This window comes from Salvelinus fontinalis, chromosome 12 (genome assembly GCF_029448725.1).
Source record: "Salvelinus fontinalis isolate EN_2023a chromosome 12, ASM2944872v1, whole genome shotgun sequence".
In the NCBI taxonomy this organism is placed as follows: Eukaryota; Metazoa; Chordata; class Actinopteri; order Salmoniformes; family Salmonidae; genus Salvelinus; species Salvelinus fontinalis.
The window spans coordinates 31,188,182-31,200,670 of record NC_074676.1 but is presented as its reverse complement, the minus strand read 5'-3'; the positions used below and the strand labels follow the sequence as shown (position 1 = coordinate 31,200,670).

General features: G+C 41.5%; 2 protein-coding genes across 9 annotated transcripts in view; one reads left to right on the top strand and one right to left on the bottom strand.

Moving 5' to 3' along the window:
- The first annotated feature begins 151 nt into the window (after positions 1-151).
- Positions 152-5,053, top strand: prmt7 (protein arginine methyltransferase 7). 3 transcript variants are annotated; one of them, XM_055940380.1, is made up of 17 exons: positions 155-530; positions 776-812; positions 1,009-1,158; positions 1,326-1,434; positions 1,754-1,866; positions 1,951-2,180; positions 2,285-2,465; positions 2,541-2,668; positions 2,811-2,949; positions 3,068-3,151; positions 3,263-3,310; positions 3,403-3,492; positions 3,641-3,802; positions 3,874-3,948; positions 4,125-4,282; positions 4,408-4,504; positions 4,659-5,053. In XM_055940380.1, the coding sequence occupies exons 1-17, from the start codon at positions 436-438 to the stop codon at positions 4,815-4,817; spliced, it is 2,055 nt and encodes a 684-aa protein (XP_055796355.1). In that variant the 5' UTR covers positions 155-435; the 3' UTR covers positions 4,818-5,053. The 3 variants fall into 3 exon arrangements, 2 of the variants coding, with proteins under 2 accessions (XP_055796355.1, XP_055796354.1); XM_055940379.1 differs by having other exon boundaries at positions 156-530; positions 4,122-4,282; XR_008761585.1 differs by lacking the exons at positions 4,408-4,504; positions 4,659-5,053 and having other exon boundaries at positions 152-530; positions 3,641-3,948; positions 4,125-4,211.
- Positions 5,054-5,086: 33 nt separating this feature from the next.
- LOC129867168 (anamorsin-A) overlaps positions 5,087-12,489 on the bottom strand; it is a 25,182-nt gene continuing 17,779 nt past the window's right edge. For 5 of the 6 annotated variants that reach the window (XM_055940386.1, XM_055940381.1, XM_055940384.1 and 2 more), the window contains exons 3-9: positions 7,290-7,433; positions 7,112-7,191; positions 6,862-7,024; positions 6,695-6,771; positions 6,487-6,608; positions 5,602-5,683; positions 5,087-5,508 (exon numbers count right to left, since the gene is read on the bottom strand). In XM_055940386.1, coding sequence (XP_055796361.1) covers positions 5,398-5,508; positions 5,602-5,683; positions 6,487-6,608; positions 6,695-6,771; positions 6,862-7,024; positions 7,112-7,191; positions 7,290-7,433 — 779 coding nt within the window. In that variant the 3' untranslated portion in view covers positions 5,087-5,397. The remainder of the gene's footprint in view (positions 5,509-5,601; positions 5,684-6,486; positions 6,609-6,694; positions 6,772-6,861; positions 7,025-7,111; positions 7,192-7,289; positions 7,434-12,489) is intronic. The other variant, XM_055940382.1, reaches the window with a different exon arrangement.

The following is a 12,489-nucleotide window of genomic DNA, read 5'->3' as shown; positions in this document are numbered from 1 at the left end:
AATAGTTGATGAATCTGTTACATGACAAGTGTACACTGCCAGAAAAAAAAGAGCCGAAGCACTCAGATTACAAGGGGTTAATTTGACACTAGTCATGTGACTTGGAAGGTGACGTCAGGTGGGTATTCATTACGGAAACAGTTAGCTTCTGTTTTGTTCTTAAACGGCCAACGGAGTAAAACTTGAGTTTCTATTGGACACATTCAGGTAATTTCCGCCCATTTTGTACTGTTTGAGAAACGTTTTCCAACAGAATTCACGGAGTGAATATACCCCAATTGACATTCCGTGGCAGAAAACATGTCTGCCCCCGTTAAAGCAATGCTGCCATAATCCAATTTGGTAGGGATTAGTGTAAAAACGGTATTATTCTGGAATACAATATATTATATTGAATCAAAAACGCGGCATCGGAATCGATATACAGCTACCGTAATGAAGACTTTCTGCGGACGTGCCAACCCGGCCACAGGCGCGTTGGATTGGGTCGAGGAGAGTGAGGAGTATGACTACCATCAAGAGATTGCCAGGTAGTTAACGTTATGCTAGCAAGCCAACCACTTCTATTCCATTAAAAGATTACGCCAATGCAACATTTCGTTTGTATATCATTTAATATTAATTTATTGCACTAGCTATACAAAGCACTATTTTCTGTCTTTTTGTCAAATCACTTTATTAACCATGAGGTGAACTCGATTTAGCGTCCGGGCCGTTTAGGCAGTGTTCCCACGTCCGTATCTGATCAAATTATGATCACCGGTTTGTTTCTCAGGTCCTGCTATGCTGATATGCTGCACGATCACGATAGGGTGAGTGTGTGTCCATGCTTCCTTTGACAGGAAATAACACTTACAGCATATAGTTTGTACTTTTCCTGTATGTTTCTGTGGTTCTCTGCCCGGGGGGTACCCCTGAAGTACCCCTCATGTGCATTTTACCAGTAGGCCTAGTACCCCTGGTTGGGAACCACTGATGTATCTGAACCTCTGTCTGTCTGCCCTCCAGAATGAGAAGTACTACCAGGGCATCAGGGCTGCTGTGAGCAGAGTGAAGGCACGGGGTGAGAAAGTCATCGTTCTGGACATTGGCACTGGAACAGGACTGCTGTCCATGATGGCTGTCACAGCTGGGGCTGACTACTGCTATGCTGTAGAGGTGAGCATGAGTTTGAAACCCACACACCATTGGCAAATCAATCAAATAGCAATTAGAATTCACCATCAATGACAGGATAGTGGAAATGGAATATAGGAAAAGGTGTTCTAATGAAGAATTGATTTTGAAACACCATTTAATTGTGGTTTGTTTGTCTCATCCAATAGGTTTTCAAGCCCATGGCAGACGCTGCTTTCCGAATAGTGAAGAAAAATGGCTTCTCAGACAAGATCAAGATCATCAATAAACACTCTACAGAAGTGACAGTTGGACTAGGTAAGTCACACGTATCATACACACAGTCATGTGATGTACAGTTGTGCTGATTCAAAAATTACTTTTCAAATTGCCTGTGCTGCAGCATCAGTAACTCCTGTGTGTGAATAACTCCAAGTTTGACGGCAAGTGCAAAGTTTGTTTTTGAATCATCTTAACAATAACCCATGTATTGAACTGTGACCTGAAATATTTCTTAAATATGCCTCATACAGTGCAGTTACATCCACTTTGAAGCACTTTTCTTTAACTGTGCAGGGAAACTTTTTAACCTCAACTGTATGTTATCATAAGATTGCTACATGTGTTTTCACTCCAGATGGAGACATGCAGACTCGAGCCAACATCCTCATCACAGAGCTGTTTGACACTGAACTAATTGGAGAGGGAGCCTTACCCAGCTATGAACACGCTCATCTCAAACTGGTCCAGGTAGGTGTGTCTGTGTGTGCTTGCGTGCACGTGTGTTGTGAGAAATAATCAGACGTGTGAAGCAGATGTGTATTTCTCCTGTAGGAGGGCTGTGAGGCTGTGCCCCACCGTGCCACAGTGTATGCCCAGCTAGTGGAGTCAGAGCAGTTGTGGAGTTGGGCACAGTTACAACCCATGGAGGTGGATGGTCGCAAACTGCTGCCTCCTCCCGCTGTAAGCCACTGTGCTGGAGCCCACTCGGTCTGTGACATCCAGCTCAGCCAGGTGCCCCCTAACCGCTTCACACCACTAGGGCCTCTCTGCACCATGTTCAGGTGAGATGCACATTGTTGAACAAACATGTATTATTCATATATTCCCAATGAATATTCTCCATTCAGTGGTCATTTATGCCTTTCTCTCTCTTTTCTTCTCTCAGTGTGGACTTCAGTAAGCCAGTGAGCAGTGCTCCTCAGTCCCACTCCTCCAGCTTCCTAGCTCAGTCCAGTGGCCGGGCTCAGGTGGTCCTCTCCTGGTGGGACATAGACATGGACCCCAGCGGCTCCATCGTGTGTTCCATGGCTCCCAGCTGGACCTACCCAGACCCTCAGTCTGCTCCTGTAAGTGCAGTGGGTATGTCATGGATGTACATGTGTGATACAGTTTGAGGAAGTAATGTTTGTCTGTCTTTTTAGTGGCGGGATCACTGGATGCAGAGTGTCTACTTCCTTCCTGTGGAGAGGAGGGTGGCAGAGGGAGAGGAACTCAGCCTTACTGTCTCCCATGACGACTACAGCCTGTGGTACAGCCTACAGCCAGACGGGTAACTAACTCCTATACACACACACTCTAGACTACTTAGATGTACAAAACTGTCTGTAGTTACCTAATGTTGCACAAAGAAGGGTGAGGTAAATGTTGTTTAATCAGAGCTGTGTGTGATTGTTTATTATGTGTCCTCTCAGTCAACAGGGCACATTGAGTGAGGCACCACCTTGTCGGCCATGTTGCGTCTGTCAGGCTCACCTGGTGTGGACACGCACACGCTTCGGGGAGCTCAATGACCGCCAGCGCACACAGAGCTACGTCAGAGCTCTACGCAGTGTGAGTGATGAGGTTTGAGGGTCAGGTATAGAGCAGGGTGTGTGCAGCTTTGCCATAATGGATATGGTGAAGCTACTATTCGATACAAATAATGAATATGGGTGTTGGTCAATTTTAGGTTGTAAAACCAGACAGCGTGTGCGTAGGGGTCAGTGATGGGAGTCTGTTACCCATCTTCGCTCACATGCTTGGAGCTAAGAAGGTATTACAATTTTGACTTTGTCATGCTCTTACTTGTATATGTTTACTCACCTATTTGGTATTTGAAATTATTCCAACAAGGCCACACTAAGGTTTGTCTGTATCCATCCAGGTGTTCAGTTTGGAAAACTCTGGAATGTTGAAGCAGGTCATTGAACAAGTGAGTCCCCATAACAAAAGCTTGTACTTCGTTCAGATCTATTTGTAAAAGTCAATGACCACAGGGTTGCTAAAATGTGTATATCGCTGTAGGTGCTGAATGCCAACTCCATGAGAGGAGGAGTTCAGATTCTGGGAATTCGTCCTGACCAGCTGTCTAGTACTGACCTGGCGGGGGAACAGGTATTAACAGTAACACTGTTTGGGGGTGATCTGTATATGATATACAGTATTAGAATCCCCTGAACAGTGTCTTTACAAAAACTATTTTACACTTGTAAAAGTTGTTACTCTTTTCTACTGCTTTCTATTTGATTCATGTGTCCCCTAGATATCAGTGTTGATAGGTGAGCCCTACTTCAGCACCACTCTTCTGCCCTGGCACTCCCTGTACTTCTGGTACTGTCGTACTGCCCTGGTCCGTCTGCTGACACCCAATGCCACCATCTTGCCTTGCTCTGCCATTCTGTGCATGGTCGCTGTGGAGTTTCAGGTAAGAGATATTGGTATCTGTAGTAAAATGAAAAGTAAACTTTTGAACTTGTGTGCCTCTCTTTCACTCAGGATCTGTGGAGGATAAGAGCTCCTTGTGGTACATGTGAAGGCTTTGATGTTGGACCTATGGATGAGATGGTTCAGGTTAGAATCCACCTCTTTCAATATGTACTTAAACTACCGTTAAGTGAATGGACATAATTTCATTTGGAGAAAAATACACTTTATCAATGTGATCAAAGATAGCAATGGGCACTGCTCTAGTCTATTCATTAGCTCTCTCACAGCAGTGCACCTTTTTAACGCTCCCCACGCAGCAGTCTCTGGATTTCCGTGAGTCCCATGAGGCCGAGCCACAGCCTCTATGGGAGTACCCGTGTCGGGCCCTGACCCAGCCCAGAGCTGTCATGACCTTTGACTTCCTACAGTGTGTTCCTGAACAGCCAATCAAATGTCAGGGATCACTACCATTTACGAGGTATGGGCTCAATTTTTTTCTCTTTCTCATACCGGTAAGTAAATTGTCATTATCTCCTAGCCAGAGCACAATCTCAAATAACAGCATTCCAAATGGTCCCTAACACCATTTGTGTTTCTGTACAGGAGGGGACGTTGCCATGGTGTGGCCCTGTGGATGGAGTACCAACTGAATGATGACATCAAAGTTAGCATGGGCCTGACAAGACCAGTCAGTGAAGAGGTACTAACATCACTCATTCAATACTACTAATGCATTGCAATTTGTATTTTTCTGTAATTCAGTATGAATCCCTGATAAAGGTTAAATAAATTCACTGATCCAAAATGGTTCTATACAGTTGAATAGTAAATTAACCCCTCTTGTTCCCCTGTAGGGTGCCTGTGAATGGAGTCTCCATCGGAAACAAGGCGTGTACTTCTTCAGGTCCCCATGGGAGAGCTCAGGGGATGGAAGGGCCTCAGTGTCTTATAGTTTCACCTTTGAACCCAGCATTGGGGATATTAAAATGGACTTCACAGTTGCCACACAGTGATCTGTAGTGGTACACATGAAACTGGACATCTCTGGGTTGGCTTCTATAAAGAGGACAGACATTGCAAATACAGCTCCAAATTACTCTAGTAAAACCAAATACTGATGGATGGTGTTTGTTTTATACTGTATTCCTGTGCTTTTAAAGTGTGAAAGTGAATATATAAACAGGTCATGTTTGAAAAATTGTCATTGAATCTGTAAATTACTTATTAAATGGGAAATCCTGAAAATAGACTAACACTTATTTTTGTAGAAAACAATAGATGGTTAATTGAACTGACATTTATTATGGACACCTGTACGTTGAAATATGGTGAGTGCCCTGTGAAATCTTCATTGTATGATATGTCCAGGAACAGTTTTCCCATGGTCAAATAAGCCTGTAACCTGGATCGATTCAGTAATGTTTCGCTACTCTCAATACATTTACTTCAAACTCTACCTGCTTTTTGCTCTTGTAGAAGGGCCATTCTGACCATCTCGGTGAGAACCTGGCATTTGCCATGGACTCCAGGGGGTGGGAGGTTAGAATGATGTAAGGAATGCGATATTCCAGAAAGTATATATTGTGGTTGTTCCTAGGCATCATTTAGCCCTGTGTTGGCTAGTACAATCTTCTCCCCAGGTTTGAAGGCAGGCATCCCAATGTACGGACAGCTGGCACATCGGAAGGCATCACCCAGGTAACACTGAAATACAGGTCAACAATTAAACTGGCTTCACAAAGATGCTGGTGTTGACAGAGCCATGGTGGTTGCATATGGGCAAAGAGTGACACTCACACTTCCACAGGCGGACTTGGGCTGGCTGATTGTCTTGGAACCCTTGCTCTCCTGTTCCAACTCCTCAGCAAGACCACAAGAGCTACATAGGAGTAATGACAAACAAGGCAACAGTAAGCATGCTGTCCCCCACAAATGATGCAGCGACCCCTTGGGCTAAGTGTCATTTTGGAAATGACGGATCTCTATGGCAAGAAGCATCATTCAGGCCAGTTGTTGGATAATGCGTGGGTTTGCTAGACTCATATTTCAGCACTGAGTCAAACAGAAACATGTTCATGGCTTGTTATAGCGTTGATGAGTGTTTGCACCAAAATTGTGTTACATATGAATATATGATATGAAATTGTGTTATATATGAATATCCTTGACTGATTTATATGCATTCGTGCCAGAACACACCCATGTTTATTGGTCAATAGTGGCCAGGTACTATTCAGGAAAATATTACATTGAGAGACCGTTTTCCATATACCACTCATTTGGTGCCAGCAGAGTATTGTTTTTTCCCACAAAATTTAGAATTGTGGAAAATCTGACCTTATGGGTCCCTGAGGCAAATGTGTTCCTTGCGGGGAGGGCCGTATGTACTGAATTTCATGACTTACGGTCAAACAGGGTGAGGGGTGTGACCTTTCAAAGTTAGCATTTTCAATCTGGAGACAGATCCACAGTCGCCTCCCCAATTTCATTGTGGGGGACATTTACAAGAGAATAATTATGATACAAGCAACCATGTGTGATTATCTCCATATTTGCACTAGAGATATTCAATAATCAGTTGAACTTTATCACTTGTCTCTTGGTGATGATGCCAGCTAACTTGTTGGTGTATGGGTGAGCCCTCTTTTCTGTAACCAAAGAAAGAGGATGGGTGTTTCTTACCAGTTCTTGCAAGCCTTCTTTTTCTTTGTGGTCCCGTCACCACAGGAGGGCGCTTTGAGGGAGGCTGCGTCTGGCTTCTTAAAGTCATCTGCATCCAACAGCGTATCTGAATCTACCAGGTCCTGAGAAGAAAAGACGAGGGAGGGGCATATTGAGAATCACCATCAGAGAAATATATATTTTTTAAATACACAAATCAATCACTCACCACATCATCATCATCCATGTCATTGGCTGACAGGGTCCACGCCTTCGCAGCATTGGGGTCAAGTACAGGTTTGTCTACTGAAACAAAATCAATTACATTTTCAAAGGAGACCAGGGCCAGGAGGAATTGTATGAAATGTTAACAGAAGGAAGGAGAACTCCACATACCTGGTTTTGAGGTATTTTTCCCAAAGGAAAGCTGGCTTGAAGAGCCCACTTCAAAGTTGGGTTTAGAAGCAGACATGCGCACCCTGGATAGAGTGTTACCCTGGAAGCCTGTGAATGTCTTCAGGGCAGACACAACCTCTGGGGTCAGGGGTTCTTTACTGACCTGTCAATGTTGGTAAAGAAAAAAATTAGTAGAGTACACAGTGCCTGGAGGAGTGAATCTATGACATTCCAGTGCTGCTTTACTCACCTCAGTCACTGACACCAGGCCAGACAACTTCAAGGCTGATATAAGCTTCTCAGCAGTCCTTACTTTTTTGTGATCAGTTCCTAAGAACAAGGACAGGTGTCAAGAATCTGAGTCCTTTACTATGTGTCCTCAATCATGACCAGGACACTCAAACACTTTGCACTCTCCACCTTCTTACCTGTAACAGGTTCTTCAAGCACTAGTTTTCCATCAGGTTTGATCACTCTGGCCATCTCTGCTAGTGTCTCTGAGGTGTGGACAGAAAAGCTGTCAGAGAGTACACTTGAGAGGACACAGTCGTAGCTTGATGCTGCATGTGAAGCTGAGGAAAAGAGAGAAAAGAGCAAGTAGTTCATAAAATTGTACAATCCGATGCCCTTATAACAAGTATATATAGCTAGACATATCAGACATGGGTTGTTCACTCCCATGACACCCACCAGCTCTGATTAAAAAAAAAATATTTCTGTAGTTAGAAACATAAGATTTGCATTCCTGCAACTTTATTTTGTTGATATACCCAACATCCGATTTGAACCAAACTTTTTTTTTCTAATAAGACTTGAGGAATCCAAATAAATAGTCAAAAGCCACCCACGGACCCCCGCAAGCCAAACCCACCCCAACAACGAGTATACCGTATCAGTTCTCTATGTCTGACAAGTACTGTATGTAGTACGGAGCCGTTAGGGTTATGTCCTATCCTACATCCTGATATTCTGACCACTAGATGGTGCTGTTCCTGCTAGTAGGTAATTTCTTAAATATATTTTTTTTAACTCCCCGCTCAATGTTAAAGGGAAAATTACATATCGGTTTCCTTACCCTGTAAGCAGTTTATGGACAAGTTATGACAGCAACCCATGCTTTGGTTTTGTTTACTTCGCCAAACTCCAACTTTTTTGCATTTGTGGCACAAATCCAATGCAAGTCAAAGTTAGCTATAATAACATTTTTGCTATCGAGATAGTTATGAAATATGTTGTAAGATACTTGATTTGGACATGAAGCGTGAAACTGCTCATATTAGGTACCATTAACCATGTTTCCATCCACAGTTTTTATGCGATTAAAGTCATACCGTATTTTTTTTAAATCATGACAGCTGTGATGGAAACAGGACGTTTAGGTACAATTGTTTAAATGCCAGTAGAATTTGTTCGTTTGACCTGGTGGGATCTTTTTGTGTCGGTTAAATGAATTATGCGAGAATGGCGGTGGAAGCGCTTTTATGTGCAAATATTTATATAATAACCATCATATTGAAGTAAACTTGGATTTACGCGATGATATGTTGTGTGGTCCTCCCACTACAATTCGGGAAACCATGCAGTTTATTAGGCTACAGATGAAATAGATGATGAACTTCACGATGGTGAAAGTACATGGTGATCTTGAAGCTCCTTTCAAATAAATATTGAGGGTCTTATTCTGATGACATGATAATTGATGCTTGACTGCCATTTGACAAAATAATAATCTCATCATGTAGAATACCCTACAGTAAGTTATCTGCAAAATGATGCCTAGAGTGCACGTGCCAAGACCAGAGTAGTAGACACATTTGCTATTTAACGCAACAGTTTGTGATAAAAACTAAATCGGGAGAGTTTTGAAAACACATTTGATTTTTATTCGGTACTGTAATAAATACCATTTAAAATAACACAAGCATATTGCTATTACGTTGTTATAACTAACTTCTTTCAAAACAGGGTTTCTCACAAACTCATAAGCAGATACTGAGACCCACACACACCCAGAGACAGATGGCTGGCACAGACCTTTCATAAACACTGATAAGGCAGGAAAGGCCTTGATCAAAAGGGTACTTGGGTCTGCATTTCACGAGATACTGAGACACACACACACCCAAGGACAGAGGGCTGACGTAAACCTTTCATAAACACTGATTAAGACAGGAACATCTACGCACACACAAAATCTCCTGTTTTAGCTGAACATTTGGAAACACAGAACTCTACTACCAGGCCCTGAAGGACGACACCCAGATCGACAGGACCAATCAGAAGACCAGACCTACTAGACTCAACCTACATTATTTGCTGTATATAATGTTTGTGCACTGTGTTTTCGGGGCTCTTCCGACGGTTCCCTATGAGCCAGACAGAACGAGTCCGTGCACGCTTGTACCAGATATCTTTACTCTTAAATTAAACTGTCGCTTGTCATACAATTTACCACCTTGTCTGAATCGATCCTTGACCGGCTCACCCTTCTCCATGTCCCATTATCAACAGAAACTTGGTAGCAGAGGATGGTTGTCTAGATACCCGGTCCAGAGTGGTTGATGTGGATGTGAGGGGGCGAGTTGGTGGAAGGACGATTCGCGGAAGACTGGTGTAATCACTCGGGGGGAGGACAACAATTCATCTCAGCTCGGGAAACTGATCCTAAAGTCGACTATAAACAAGGTAAGCAAAACCTGTTAAATCAAACTTTGCATATTGTCGTATAGTTTATCCAAATTTGATCAGTATTACCGAGTGTGAGTATGAATTCTTGATTAAATTTATGTGTATAAATGACAACCTGAACGACAGTGAAGTAAACATATGTGGGAATAATTCATAAGACTTGATCATAAATTCTGGCACTGGTGGATATGATGGAGTGCACAGTGAGGATTAAGTTTAGTGATAAGACCTATTCAATAGTCCGGCTGTGACCGGTAAGGAATAGGCTTAATTTGTGATAGAACTTATTCAATAGTCCGGCTGAGACCGGTAAGGAATAAGCTTATTTGTGCTGTACTTATTCAATAGTCCGGCTGAGACTGGTAAGGAATAAGCTTATTTGTGCTGTACTTATTCAATAGTCCGGCTGAGACCGGTAAGGAATAAGCTTATTTGTGCTGTACTTATTCAATAGTCCGGCTGAGACCGGTAAGGAATAAGCTTATTTTGTGCTGTACTTATTCAATAGTCCGGCTGAGACCGGTAAGGAATAAGCTTATTTGTGCTGTACTTATTCAATAGTCCGGCTGAGACCGGTAAGGAATAAGCTTATTTGTGCTGTACTTATTCAATAGTCCGGCTGAGACCGGTAAGGAATAAGCTTATTTTGTGCTGTACTTATTCAATAGTCCGGCTGAGACCGGTAAGGAATAAGCTTATTTGTGCTGTACTTATTCAATAGTCTGGCTGAGACTGGTAAGGAATAGGCTTATTTGTGCTGTATTTATTCAATAGTCCGGCTGAGACCGGTAAGGAATAAGCTTATTTTGTGCTGTACTTATTCAATAGTCCGGCTGAGACCGGTAAGGAATAAGCTCATTTGTGCTGTATTTATTCAATAGTCCGGCTGAGACCGGTAAGGAATAAGCTTATTTGTGCTGTATTTATTCAATAGTCCGGCTGAGAACGGTAAGGAATAAACTTATTTGTGCTATACTTATTCAATAGTTCGGCTGAGAACGGTAAGGAATAAGCTTATTTGTGCTATACTTATTCAATAGTCCGGCTGAGACCGGTAAGGAATAAGGTTAATTTGTGATAAGACATATTCAATAGTCCGGCTGAGACCGGTAAGGAATAGACTGAAAGTATGGGTGTGTGATGAAGGCTTGTTTGATAGTTTGGCACTAGCCAATGTGATGATAGGATAGATGCACGGTGAGTAATTTTGTGAAATATTTAAAGAACTGAAGGTTTAAGTGTTAAATGTTAATGTTACATGTGTGAGTTGAATTTATTTGTTAAATATTAATGTTGCATGTGTGAGTTGAATTTATTTTGATTGAAACGTGGTGAATATTAAAACATTAAATGACTATTTGGGAAATGTGCTGAATTGATATTGGGGAGGGTATAGTGTAAATTGTTGGTTGCGCATTCCACAACGCCGGATAAATTAATAATATATATGACATTTAAAAATTCTGAGTGTACGAGGGAGGAGCTCTGAGATAAGACAGAGTACATGTCTCCAGGAATACATCGCTGGTATTAACCGGTGACGGGCTAAGTATATTCAGATAATCTAATTAAGGTATTTCTTTTTATTAAGCTAATAAAATAAAATATAAATAAGCATAAAATATACGATATATGACAAAATGACGACCCCCAATACTCCAAAGCTTAAATTTAACGATTTTCTAGATCAGAAGATGCAAGATAGAGCAGGGGGAAAGGAACAATACAAGACGGTAAAGAAGGTTTGGGAAGGAGTGAAGCTGAAATGGAAACAAGCAGGTTACTTTAGAGGGGGGAAACTCCAATCTATGCAGAAAGAGCTAGAGGACGCAGTGGAGAAAGCAAGAGCAAGTGAGACAGAGAGGAACAAGACACACATGTTTAAAACGAGGGAAAGATAGAGACATGTTTGTATGCTGATGACAGAGAAAAACTTAAAACCAATTTGGAGTAGAGAGAATACATTTAATAACTTATTTAGGTTAAATTTACAGACTAATGATATTATTGTTATGGATTGGCTGACATGCGATATAAATTTAGCAAAGTATATGGTAAGTTTACACTTTGGAATAGAGAAAGTTGAGAAGTTGATTTTACTTATACGATAGTTTTGCTGCTAAACTCAGTTGGAGTAACTAGATGTTTTGCCTAGAGGCATGAATAAGACAGTCATTTTTGGTATTATATTGGCTAGTTGCTGCGTTCTGAACACAGGTTGAGCGCTAGTAAACGCATATCTTTATTTGGACTATACTAATCTATTTGATAAAAGTACTAAACCTGTATATTTAACATTTGATAATGATTGGCAAATCCATATATTTAACCACAACTTTGAATTTAGCATTGGGTATTATAGGAGGAACGGGATACAATTTGTACTTTCCCCACCGGGTGTGGCCGTATTAAATTATGCTAGAGAAAATTGGTTGTGTCATTTAGAGGGAAAATGTGTACATTATAGCTTTGAGATACTTTTCAAAAGTTGCTGAAAGTTATTGGTTTTGGTTTAGGTAACACCAGAGAATTCGAACAATAAGTAAACGTATTCTAAACGTGATCTGTTTTCATTATGGGGAACAATGAACGACTCGCAACCTGGTATGGCTGGCAGGGAGTTTTTAAAGGGACAGTACACGTTTATCACAGTTGTGTTACATGAAACATCGGGGAAATTTAAAACGAATGATTTAAGGGTATTATCATAATTATTAGGTTTTGTTTTTGTGGTAAGCGTTTGGGTTAAGGGGTTTTCCGTGTTCCCAGAGACAAGATATCTTAAAAGAATACACTCATATTGGAATAGGAGTTTTACTTTCTGAGTTTTATTTAGGCAAGGAACTTTGAGAAGATAAAGGGTTCTTTTGGTATGTCTAGATATGGTATGGAACATGAATGTAGGTGTAACCTTATTGACCTATTTTCGTTGCATTTTCC

Excerpts from the sequence above, each read along its gene's own strand:
- prmt7 (XM_055940379.1), top strand. The coding sequence starts at position 436 with ATGAAGACTTTCTGCGGACGTGCCAACCCGGCCACAGGCGCGTTGGAT. Across the intron at positions 531-775 it reads TACCATCAAGAGATTGCCAG|GTCCTGCTATGCTGATATGC; the intron begins GTAGTTAACGTT and ends TTTGTTTCTCAG. Across the intron at positions 2,669-2,810 it reads TACAGCCTACAGCCAGACGG|TCAACAGGGCACATTGAGTG; the intron begins GTAACTAACTCC and ends GTGTCCTCTCAG.